Raw genomic sequence first — 12,822 nt, 5'->3', positions numbered from 1 at the left:
AGAGAGAGAGAGAGAGAGAGAGAGACAATCCCAAGCAGGCTCGGCACTGTCAGCATGGAGCCTGATGCAAGGGTTGAACTCACAAATTGAGATTATGACCTGAGCCGAAATCAAGATTCAGTTGCTTAATTGACTGAGCCACCCAGGTGTCCCTTCATGTATCATTTTTATGACCATCATCTGTCTCTTGCAATCAGAATGTTTGTCATCTTTCTTTTCCTTTAAAAGACTTTATGTTTTTCGGGGCACTTGGGTGGCTCGGTCAGTTGAATGTCCTACTTTGGCTCAGGTCATCATCTCATGGTTCGAGTGTTTGAGCCCTGCATCGGCCTCTGCTGTCAGCGCAGATCCTCTGTCTCCCTCTCCCTGCCCTTCCTGCCTCTCCCCAAAATAAAATAAAACATTAAAAAAATTATTTTTTGTTTTTAAACTGTGTGTATATAGTTTAAAAAGAGCACTTTCTGATGTTCTGGTGTTTAACTCCCTGTTTCTAAACATCATGTTTTTGCTATTTCTTACTTACCTCCCTTTTGCTTTGGGGTTTATTCTGTTACCGTGGAATATGAAGGTTTGCTTCCCCAGTTGCACCTGCCCAGCTCCTGCACTGCCCCCGCCCACCCAGCCACCTCCTGGTGTAGTGGGTTAGAATCTGAACCTGCAGTACAACAGGGATGATGTTTCCTTCAGGACTCTTGACTGGGTGGTTTGCAGCTGGGCCATGTTACATGCTGTGCTTGTGTGACCTGTTTTGAATAACTTCTGTTTTTCTGGGAGTTCATAATTGCTTTGTTTTTCACATTTCATACATGTTCCACATTTTCCGTGTGTGTGTTACACTAGGTTATCTGCCATTTCTGAGTTTGCTCTCCAAACGCAGCCTTTTCCCCTGGGGCTTCCTGTCCTGCAGGCTATACCTGGGCTGGTTGTTTCTAGGCCTGCTGCACAGGCTCTGCCTCTGCTTGTCTTCAATGCAGGACCCTGAATGCTTTGTTGTAAACATCCTCTGTCTTGATCTGCTCCCTTGTTTTATTGCAGCCTTTCCTCCAGTAGTTTCCTGGAAAAGGGTACACGGGAAGGTAGATTTCTTATGATGTTATATGTCTGAAAATGTGTTTGTTCTGGTCTCCTATTTGATGAACAGTTTGGCTGGGTATAGAATTCCATATTGACCATCTTTTCCCTCAGAATGTGGAAGGCACTGCTGCCTTGTCTCCCAGCTTCCACATTGCCCTTGAGAAATGTGATGCTGTTTGGATTCCTCATCCTTTATATATGTGGTCTTTTTCCTGTTTAGCAGCTTCTGCTGCTTCTTTGTCCTTGAGGTTTTGTGTTTTGTGGCAACGTACTTGGGTATGGGTGATTTTTCATTCATTGTGCCTGGCACAGTTTTGTAAGATCAGGATAGCTGTGGTTTTTTACTGAGGTACAGTCTCCCTACTAGCAAATACGGAGACTTTTTTTATTGTGAAATATGGCATTTACATCCAGGAATAAGCATATGTTTAGAAATTGTCTAACAAATACCAACTTACGAACCTCTGCCTAGATGGAGCAATGGAGCCTCTGGAGCCTGGGGCACGTGTAACCCTGCTGAGCATGCTACCCCTCCCCCCAAGGGGCTGGCACCCCGAGCTTTCCTCCTGCAACAGTAGGTTTCTCACCTCGCTAAACCGGAGATTTCAGAGTTGTATCAGTCCACCCCTAATTATCAGTGGAATCTCACGGTATGTTGTTCTCTGTGTCTGGCTTTTCTTTTTTTTTTTTTTAATTTTTTAAAAATGTTTATTTTTGAGAGAGATAGAGCATGAACAGAGAGAGGGAGACACAGAATCTGGAGCAGGCTCCAGGCTCTGAGCTGTCAGCACAGAAGCCGGATGCAGGGCTGGAACCACGAGCTGTGAGATCATGACTTGAGCCAAAGTTGGACACTTAACCGACTGAGCCACCCAGGTGCCCCTGTGTCTGGCTTTTCTTGCTCAGTGCCACCTTTTGTGGGATTAATACACATTGCTGTGGGTGACAGCTGTGCTATTTGGTGCTGGGTAGCATTCCATGTGATTGGGCCACAGTTTATTGATCCGTCTTACTATAGATCGCACATTTGCCTTGTTTCCTGTTTTCTGCATTTATGGGTGTTTTCCCATATGGATCCTAAATCTTTCGGGTGTGGACTTGAGGGCAGTAGGCAGGTTGTGGCTGAATGAGCACATAATTTGTTACTCGGGGGCGTTGAGAGTTGGTGGGGCCGGTATGTGTTCTCACCTGGACCATGGTTGTGCCCGGTTGTGCGCTGTAACTTCCTGGGTACGCTGCCCTGGCTGTGGCGTCTGTGCCCCCCACCCCGCGCCAGGCTCCCTGCAGAAGGCCGTGCCCACTGTGCTCCTACCAGCAGTAATTCGGAGTTCGGTCAGCCACCGTCACTAGAATCGGCACTGCTGGGCTTGTTCTGGAACCCCCTGCGGGGACTAGCTTCTCCCCCATTTCCCCATCAGATAAGAAGGCAGAGATCGACATCCTGGCTGCGGAGTATATCTCCACGGTGAAGACGCTTTCTCCAGACCAGCGTGTGGAGCACCTGCAGAAGATCCAGAGCGCCTACAGCAAGTGTAAGGAGTACAGTGATGATAAGGTGCAGCTGGCCATGCAGACCTATGAGATGGTGAGGAGGGGTGGGCCCCGCCCTGTTCTGCGGGAAGAGGGGGTGGCGGGGGGGGGGGGGGGGTGGTGCTGCCCTGTCTGCCGGAAGACACCCTCTGGGTGCCCCGACAAGTCCTCCTTGTGGACTGTGGCACGTGGCATTGGCTGAGTGTTGCGAGCCCGCCGGCTCCTTGTCAAGTCTCGGCAGCGTCTGTAGGTCTCTTCTGTGGGGCCGGGTAACTGTCTCATCCCCGAGCTTTGACCCCATTGCCCTCTCTCTCTTCTTTCTACCGTCTTGGTCTAAATACCTAAGGCATCGGAGGCATTTTCTGTGAGAACCTGTACTCTGAAATCTGTACGTTCTTCAGATTTTTATGTCTTCGCCCCCATTCCATTGCGTTTCACAGCCCCGTGTCTCATTACGGTCTGCCTTCACGGTTTTCCTGAGTGGCAGTTACTCTGTTGAGGTGTCAAAGCATGTGGGGACAAAGACCCCCACATAAACTGGGATGGCGGGCCTTGTTCTATAGCGCTCTGTTAATTGAAGACTCAACTGAATCCAAGAATGTACGTCCTGGTTGATTTCCAGTGTGTTTGTGATTCCTGAGATGTCCTGCTTCCATTTTTATTTTTTTTTTCAACGTTTATTTATTTTTGGGACAGAGAGAGACAGAGCATGAATGGGGGAGGGGCAGAGAGAGAGGGAGACACAGAATCGGAAACAGGCTCCAGGCTCTGAGCCATCAGCCCAGAGCCTGACTCGGGGCTCGAACTCACGGACCGCGAGATCGTGACCTGGCTGAAGTCGGACGCTTAACCGACTGCGCCACCCAGGCGCCCCCTGCTTCCATTTTTAAATGACTTGCGAGCATCCTTTTCTGTAGGTGGATAAACACATTCGAAGGCTCGATGCAGACCTGGCACGCTTCGAAGCAGACCTGAAGGACAAGATGGAGGGCAGTGACTTTGAAAGCTCCGGAGGACGAGGGTTAAAAAGCAAGTCTGTTAATTTTTCTTCATTTTGTTACCGTTACGTACGGAGTTTTGAAGAGTTTTGTCTGATAAATGTATTAGGAACATTATGGTAAATATCACGTTTGAGTAAATCTTGTCCTGCTTCAGTGAATTCTGTGCAGATAATTGGGGTGTTTATGGTCTTTCAGAAGGTCGAGGTCAGAAAGAAAAAAGAGGCTCCCGAGGTCGTGGCAGGAGGACCTCAGAAGAAGACACTCCAAAGAAAAAGAAGCATAAAGGAGGGTGAGAGGCTCTTTTCCTTGTCTCTTTCTCCCCAGAGGTTACTTAGCGCTAGTATTTACTTAGCATCTAGGAGCACCAGTGGCCGCTAACAGCGAGGAGGCGCTCCCTGCGTGCCCGCTGTGGGTGCGGTTCCACCTGCGCTCGGCAGCCTGACGGGGCTCCTGGGGAGAGTGACCGGCCAAGGTTTTACAGCTGGTGTGCGGGGAGCCGGGTTCGCACAGGGCGGTGTGACTCCAAAACCCACGCTCTGAGCCCCTGTGTGTCCTGCCTTTTGAGTGACATTATAACATTTACTGACATTTCAGGCTGAGCCACACTTCAGCAGCTAAATATATAGCTGTTCGTTGTTTTATGTATAAATATATATTTTGGATATATTCATCATTAAGTTGCGTGACTGTATTTATTAAACAGATGTGTCATTTACCTTGAATTTCAGCATATTTCATTTAAAGCTTTCTCCCACCTGCTCCCCCCACCCCCCTCACTCTTGTATTGCTTCACAGAAGTGACATTTAGACTCAGAAAACGGTAGAGAGCTGAGTAGCTTCTGGGGAGATGGTTCTGATGGTTATGGGGAGATCTCAGGACAGTCCATTCTTGACAAAAAACGGGAGAAGTTTTGGTTCTGTTTAAACTTTTAAGAAACACCCTGAATACCATCTTGCAGTAAATAAATGCAGAAGAAGCAGGTAGTTTAACGAATTCCTCTGAGGCACATCCTGGCCAGTGATTGACCTCAGCCAAAAGTGCTTTCATGGCTCTGTGGAAGCCGTAACCTCCTCCCTCTGCCCCGGGGACCTACGACCCAGACTTACGTGGTGTTTGTTTCCATTCTTTGCAGTTCTGTCCCCTGCGTGTGTGTTCCTGGATGCTATAGTTTAACCTTATTTTTTTCCCTTTTATTTATTTGTTTATATTATTGTTTGTTTATTTTTGAGAGAGAGAGAGAGAGAGAGCGCGCGCGCGCGCGCGCGCGCGCGCGCAAATGGGGGAGGGGCAGAGAGAGAGGAAGACACAGAATCCGAAACAGGCTCCAGGCGCTGAGCTGTCAGCACAGAGCTCAGTGCGGAGCTTGAACCCACGAACTGCGAGATCATGACTTTGACCCAAAGTCGGACACTTAACTGCCTGAGTCACCCAGCCACCCTTTTATTTTTTTCTCTTTTAACTTAACTTTATTAAGGAATGGTTTACATACAATAAGATACTTTAAGTTTATAGTTTAATGCTGTTTTCACTTTCAAGTTATGGAACTCTTCAACCTTTCTATTTCTTCTTGAGTCGGTTTTGGTAATCTGTGTCTTTCAAGGAATTGGTTGTTTCATATAAGTTGTCAGATTTATTGATACCAGGTTGGTCATAATATTACATGATTGTCTTTCTGTTGTAGGATTTTGTACTGATGATTCCTCTTTCAGACCTAATATTGATAATTCATGTCTTCTCTCATTTTGTCTTGATCTTTTCAGAGAATTAGCTTTTGGTTTCATTGACTTTTTTTTTTTTTTTAATGTTTTATTTATTTATTTTGGGAGAGGGTGCAAGCGAGGCAGGGGTGGAGAGAGAGGAGGAGAGAGAATCCCAAGCAGGCTCTGTGACGTCAGTGCAGAGCCTGATGCGGGACTTGATCTCACAAAGCGTGAGATCATGACCTGAGCCAAAATCAAGAATTGGATGTTTGCGCCATCCAGGTGCTTCATGGTTTCATCGGTTTTTATATTTTTTCTGTTGTTTGTTTTCTTTGTCATTGATTTCCGCTTGTATTTTTATTTTTTCTTTCCTGCTATTTGGATTTACTTTTCTTTTTCTGGCTTTTTAAGCTGGAAGTAACTAAGATCAGTGATTTTCATATTTTCCTTTTCTAATATAAGCACTTAAAGCTATAGTTTTTTTTTAAACTATTGTTAAGTCTAATTACTGTTAGCATGTCCCATAAATTTAGGTATGTTTTATTTTTATTTCCTTCAAAATATTTTAAAATTTCCTCTGATTTTCCTTTGACTTATATTTTATGTAGAAGTATGTTTTCAGCTTCCAAGTAATTTGGGATTTTCCAGGTAACTTTGTGATTTCAGTTTCTAATATTTCTGCTGTCATCAGAGAACACTGTATAATTGAAATTCTCTGAAGTCGATGAAGACTTGTGTTATGGTTTATGGTCCGGCCTTGCTGTACATTCCATATGCCCTTGAGAAGAATATTGTGTTTTCTGCTGGTGGCGGCATGTTCTGTAGCTGTTAGTCGGATAACTTGGTTGGCAGTCCTGTTGGTCTTCTGTGTCCTTCCTGACACTCTGTTTACTCACTTGATGAATTACGGAGACAAACATCTTACAGTCTCTAACTCAAGCTGTGGATTTGTCTGTTTCTTCTGTCAGCTTTGCTTCACATGTTTTGAAAGTCTGTTATTTGTTGGAACATATGCATTTAGTTTTTTCTAAAAATAACTGACTCTTCATTGTTAGGAAATTTCCTCCTTTTTCCCTTGTAATATTCTTTGTTTTGAAGTCTACGTGGTCTGATATTATGATAGTTATTCCATTTGTCTTATGATGAGTTTTCGCTTGGTGTGTCTTTTTCCTTTTTCATTCTTTTACTTGCAACACATTTATGCTTTTGTATTTATTTTTTATTTTATTTAACTTTTTTTAACTTTTTATTTATTTTTGAAATAGAGTGTGAGTGGAGGAGGAGCAGAGAGAGGGAGACACAGAATCTGAAGCAGACTCCAGGCTCTGAGCTGTCAGCACAGAGCCTGATGCGGGGCTCGAACTCACAAACCGTGAGATCATGACCTGAGCCGAAGTCGGACGCTTAACCGGCTGAGCCACCCGGGCGCCCCTATGCTTTTGTATTTAGAGTGGGTTTATTTTTTTAAGTTTATTTATTTATTTTGAGAGAGAGCACGAACAGGGGAGGGAGGGAGGGAGGGACAGAGAGAGAGAGAGAGAGAGAGAGAGAGAGAGAATCCCAAGCAGGTTTTGCACCATCAGCACAGAGTACAACACAGGGCTTGATTGCATGAACTATGAGATCGTGACCTGAGCAGAAATGAAGAGTTGGACACTCCACCAACTGAGCCACCCAGGCGCCCCTCGAGTGGGTTTCCTGAAGGCAGCGAAGTTGAGTCTCGCTTTTTTTTTTTTTTAATCTAGTCTGACAGTGTCTCCCTTTTCACTGCAATGTTTAGAGTACTCAGATTTAACATCATTACCAATATGATTGGATTTGAACTTACCTTCTGCTGGTAGTTGTCCGCTTGTGCGTCTCTTAGTTTAGTGTCTTCTTTTAGATTAATCATGTATTAGAAAATTTTATTTTAAAATCTTTATCCATTTTTGAGAGAGAGAGACAGAGTGCGAGTGGAGGAGGAATAGAGGGAGAGGGAGATGCAGAATCCAAAGCAGGCTCCAGGCTCTGAGCCATCAGCACAGAGCCGCACGCGGGGCCTGAACTCATGAACTGTGAGATCATGACCTGAGCCGAAGTTGGACGCTCAACCGACTGAGCCACCCAGGCGCTCCGTATGTATTTTTTTGAGTACATGTTTTGGTATTCTGTTTTAAGGACTGTTCTAGTGTGTCTTCCCTGTTCATGGACTTACCACAGTGAACTTCTAATGATATTACCCTGTTTTGTGTGTAATGTAAGAACCCACACGAGTTGTTTTTCCTCGTGCCTTCTGTGCCGTCGTCAAAAGTTCTGCTTCTACGCGTGATAATTTGCCTCACAACATATTGTTATTATTTTAGGTCTAAACCACTGATAATGTTAGTGTTCATAACTAACATTAGTGTTATGAAACACGAGGAAGGGTTTTATTGTCACTCCATGTACGTACCGTTTCCGCTGCCTTTGTTTCTTTACGGACGTGAGGATTTCCCTCTGCTGTCCTCTCTCTCCTGCTAAAGAACTGCCTTCAACGTTGTTCTACACTGTGGGTCTGCTGATGCTGAGGTGTTTTCTCAAAATTTTCTTGTCTGGAAATGTCTATTTTATCTCTTTTTTTTTAAGGCTATTTCTGTTGGACTCAGAATTTTAGTTGACTTTTCCCAGCACTAAAGATATTTCCTTCCCTGGTATCCTCTATCTTGCACGGATTCTGATGAGAAAGCCTTTTCTTTGATCTTCTGAATGTACGTGGCTTTATTTGTTTTTGCTGCTTCTAAGATATCCATTCGGCAATTTGATTTTTAACAACTTAATTATGATCTGTCCCGGTGTGGATCTTTTGTATATATTTGGCTTAGACCTCATCGAGAACTTCTTGGAACTATTGGTTTGTAGTTTGTATGAAATTGGGAAAATTTTCAGATGTTCTTCAGACAGTTCTGCTTCCCTTTTGGCTTTTTATGGACCTTCAATTACATGTATGCTGGCATGATATTTTCCGGCAGTTCACTGAGGCTCAGCTCGTTTGTTGTTGTCGGTGGTGGTGGTTTTTTTTTCCTCAACGTTTTTCTTCCTATGCTTCTGTTTGGATAGTTTGTATTACTTTGTCTTCAGGTCTTCTTCCTTAGTGTCTAACTTAATCTTCTTTTAGTGAATCTTTCATTTAAGAGCTTTTTTTTGTAAAGAAGTTCTGTTTACACCGTATTTATTAAGTACTATTCAACGGTTCCCTTATTACATTTATGTTTTCCTTTCTCCTTGAGCATACACATTTATGATAGCTTTCTGAAAGATCTTCTTTTCTGATTCTGTCATTTCCAGGGGTTTTTTCTTTCTTTTTTAAAAACCTATTTATTGGGACACCTGGGTGCTCAGTTGGTTGCGTGTCTGACTCTTGATTTCAGCTCAGGTCATGCTCTCAGGGTTGTGGGATAGAGCCCCGTGTTGGGCTCCGTGCTGAGAGTAGAGCTTGCTCGAGGTTCTCTCTCTCTCTCCTCTGCCTTTCTCTTCTCGTGCTCTTTCTCTCTAAAATGAAGAAAGAAAAGAAAAGCATGCTAAAAAACCCCCAATTTATTAAGGCATGAGTGAGGTACAAAAAGCTGTCCATGCGTAATGCGTAGTCTGTTTCTGACTCATTTTTCTCCTGGTTGAAGTCACATTTTCCTACTTCTTCACACATCTAGTGATTTTTTTATGGGATGATAGACAATGTGAATGTGTGTTGTTGAGTGTCCAGATTTTGTTGTCTTCGTTCAACAGGTATTGAATTTATTTTCCAATTTTTTGGTCAATAGTTTAATTACCTGTGGATCAACTTGATCCTTTGCAGGCACATGTTTAACCTTTGTAAAAAAAAAAAAAAAATCCGTTTTTCTTAATGTTTATTTGTTTATTTTATTTGAGAGACACTGAGTGCGAGCAGGGGAGGGGCAGAGAGAGAGGGAGACACAGAATCTGAAACAGGCTCCAGGCTCTGAGCTGTCAGCACAGAGCCTGATGCGGGGCTTGAACCCATGAACCGTGAGATCATGACCTGAACCCAAGTCGGACGCTTAACCGACTGAGCCACTCAGGTGCTCCAAAAACCCTCTCTTCTTAAAGGGCTAGATGGTAAACATTTTAAGCTTATAGGCCGTGTTGTCTTTGCTGTGACCACTCAGTTCTGCTATTTTATATCAAAAGCATCCACAGAAAATATGTGGCTGTGTTTCAATAAAACTTTATTTACAGAAACAGACCACCAACGCCTAGGTTAGGGTAGCCTTACTGTAGGGTTGGTTAAGCCGTACTGCTAAGGTATAGCCCTTCTGGGTTCTCTTCTGAATGCTGTTTGTGTTTAGCGAGGCCTCTCCTTGCTGGCCGCGTGGAGCGAGTGTGACGAGTCTGTGTGTGAGCTCTGGCGAGTTCAGCTCCCAGCCGCCCTGTACCCTCTTCCAGGACTCAGGGACCCTCACCTGTGCACAGCTTAGTTTTTTGCTGAAAACTTAAAGGGGTCCCTCTGCAGATTTCGGGAGCACATTCTCTTACTTCCTCCTTTCTAGCAACCTGCCACCAAATGCCAGCAGCCTTGCCCTCCTGGAACTTTGGTTTTTCCCTCAGTTCTAGACCTCCATGCTGCGTTTGGTTTTCGTCTCGGTGGACTGGAGTGTGGGAAGTGCCTCCAGCAGGAAGCCGACACGATTGCAGGGCTCGCCTCGGTTACCTTCTCTCGGGCCGCCGTCCTGTGCTGCCCGCGGTCAGCGTCTGAAGAGCCGTCGCGTGTTTCGTCCGGTTTTCTCCCTGTTCACGGTGGGGGGCACGTTTGGTGCCTGTTGTTATATCCTGGTCAGAAACGGAAGGTTTTTTCTTTTCTCCTTTAGACGAGCCCTGTAGTCTCTCTCACGCGTCAGTTTTTCTCCATCCCTTTCCTTTCTTCACAGCTTTCCTTCTGCGGAGCCCAGACTGTGTGACTCCCGGCATTTCCTGGAGTCTAGATCTCGCTGACAGATGTCAGTACATCCTCTCTCAGCATCATCATGGGGGGGGGTCTCCTCCCGTGCTCGGTGGATTTGTTCCATCTGTGACCGGGGGAGCTTTCGCGTGTGCTCCCGCTTGCGCCAGAGTTCTGGAGGTCTGGTGGGGCACCTGAGGCTGGGCCAAAAACACGGCCCGCAGACGGGATCGAAAGGGCCCGGCCCTTGGTGGGTCTCCTTCGACTGGCTGACATATGAGCGGTCAGACCGAGTCAGTTCCGGGTGGACGAGACCAGCAGCAGGACGTCTCGTACGTGGCGTTCTCCATTCTCGAACACCCTTTGATTCCTTTTTGTACAGATTTTAGTTCCTCTTTGGAGAGTCTCCCTGTTTGCAGTCACGTTATTCAGATTTTCTTTGTAACAGCTGCTTCAAGCCCTTGTCTGCTCATTTGCACATCGGGTCATTTGTGGCTCTGCTTCTATTAGCTTTTTCGTGACTTTCACTCACGTTTTCCTGCTCTTTTTCCCGTCCTGTAGTTTTTTTTGTTGTCTGTCTGACTTTAGGTATAAGAGGAACCCGGAGGGTGAGATTTCTGCCGTTCCCCCAGAAGGAGTTCATTTTGCTCTCAGTCCAGGCAAATGGAGCAGGCTGGAGGCCAGTGGCCACTCTACCTGGGCCCTGTCCCCTGTCCCCTCTGATGTCAAAGGTCTCACGATGGAAGACCCCCCCCCCCCCAGTTCTCAGTGGGGGACCCAGGGTTTATTTCCCCCTCCTGAAAGGCGCCTGTGTGGCTAGTCCACGCCCTGGCTTTCCTTTCTTGTCTCCTGCCTGTGTTGCTCCTGGGGTTGGCGGAGGTGTGGAGGACAGGCCGCTGTACAGAGGCGGGCCCCTCCCCTGAGAATATGGCTCAGCGCTCAGCCTTTCTGCCGCTCTGCAGCCTCTGTGCCGCCCCCAGGTTCAGCGAATGACTGTGGGGTCACGGCTGCCCCACATATAGAGCTCTCATGTGTCGGTGGCCGTGCCGGCTCTGTGTGGCCCCCAGAGGGCGGGCAGCCCTCGGCTAAGCCCGGGACACAGATGGCCTGCCCACTTGGCCACTGCCCTTCCCTTGGCCTTAGGGCCTTGTCACACCACAGCTTTCCGGTGTCTGGAAAATGTGGTTTTAGCAACTTGTTGGGTTTGGTTTTTTGACTCGTGGCGGCAGGGCTCCGAGTCTTCCTGCTCCACGCTGCTCAGAACCGAAAGGCGTGGTGGCCTTTTCTGGAGACAGCAGGCGCTCTCGTTGGCCGCCTCCCCACGGGTCCCTCACAGGGAACGAGGCCCCAGCTCTCAGACGCGGTTAGAGCTTCCCTGGCGGGGGTACACCTGCCTGTGCCGCAGACCTCACGGTGACGCACGAGTCTCGCCGCCACCTGTGTGGACACACTGGAGATGGCTGGGCGCGTGGCTTTTCCCTCGGCAGAGCCGTGACGGCGTGTGCGTCGCTGACCGCTGTCTGATGGCGCCGAGGAGGCGGGTATCCGGCCCTTTGTGCTGGGCTGGCTGCAGAGGAGGAGCGGGGCACGTCGGGTGGCGACGTGTGCAGAGCGCCTGGGCGGGTCCGGCCGGGCCCGGCCCGTCCGTGCGAATCCCTTCTCGGGCCCCCGAGCAGCACTGTACGGAGGTCAGGACGGGCCACGGGGGCCGCTGACGTGAGGGGTGTGTGAGGGGCACCGGGCCCGCCCTGAAGTCTGGCTCTGATTCGTGCCTGGAAAGCACATCGGGCAGTTGGAGGTTTAGGCACGGGAGGGGGGATCCCTGGCAGTGCCTGGTGAGGGATGCCTGCGATGTCCCGGGAAATCGGCTCGGAGGACACTTGTTGTGCCCAGTAGTGTCGGAGTGAGGTGGCCAGCACGGCCGATACGGGGTCTCCAGCCTGCCTGGCAGGTGGGAAAGACCTCCTGGCAGCCCTTCACCCGCCCACCCCAGAGCCCCCTCAGGTGAGACCGGAGAGGAGGTGCCCAGGGGCGATCCCAGGCCGCCTCGCCGGTTGGGTGGCGCCCTTGAACCTGGGGGACAGGTGCTCAGGTCAGATGTCAGCTCGCGGTGTGAGAGCTCAGTCCAGCTTCGCAAGCAGAACGCACAGGGCCGCCGAAGTGCGGTCGGCACACGGAAGGCGCGTGCCCTGGGGCGTTTGGGGGTGACCCCACCGCAGGTTGGCACCAGTCCTCCAGGTGAGTCTCGGGGAGGAAACCCCACCGATCCAGCAGGGGGTGAGACACGGTGTCAGAGGCCAGCTTGAGAAATCGAGGTTTGGCGGAAAACAGAGGAAACCACGTCCTAGTCTGGAGAGTTGCCTGAAACGTTTTGAAAGCATGTGGACGGGACACCTTTTTGTGATGCACACGGATTTCGGATAAACAGAGAAAGTCCTGCCTCTTCCCAGAGACAGAGAGCAGGTCACTTACAAAGAGAAGAGGCTTAGACAGGCCTTGGGGCCCTCATGGGCAGCACTGCCTCCAGCGAGCAGCACTCAGGCCAGAGGCGGCACTGGCAAAGAGGACACTGTTGCTGGGGGGGGTGGGGGGGGCTGGTAGGGA

The 12,822-nt window shown here is 48.2% G+C and overlaps 1 protein-coding gene across 3 annotated transcripts in view; it reads left to right on the top strand.

Annotated features, from left to right (window-relative positions):
- The window catches only part of ING5 (inhibitor of growth family member 5), a 23,156-nt gene that overhangs the window by 2,972 nt on the left and 7,362 nt on the right, over positions 1-12,822 (top strand). For all 3 annotated transcript variants that reach the window (XM_040450372.1, XM_040450373.1, XM_040450374.1), the window contains 3 exons: positions 2,493-2,659; positions 3,522-3,633; positions 3,801-3,894. In XM_040450372.1, the coding sequence (XP_040306306.1) occupies positions 2,493-2,659; positions 3,522-3,633; positions 3,801-3,894 (373 nt within the window). The remainder of the gene's footprint in view (positions 1-2,492; positions 2,660-3,521; positions 3,634-3,800; positions 3,895-12,822) is intronic.

The sequence above is a fragment of the Herpailurus yagouaroundi genome, unplaced genomic scaffold (assembly GCF_014898765.1).
Source record: "Herpailurus yagouaroundi ecotype Mexico unplaced genomic scaffold, PumYag 202, whole genome shotgun sequence".
Lineage (NCBI taxonomy): Eukaryota > Metazoa > Chordata > Mammalia > Carnivora > Felidae > Herpailurus > Herpailurus yagouaroundi.
This window is presented reverse-complemented; position numbering and strand designations above follow the sequence as displayed.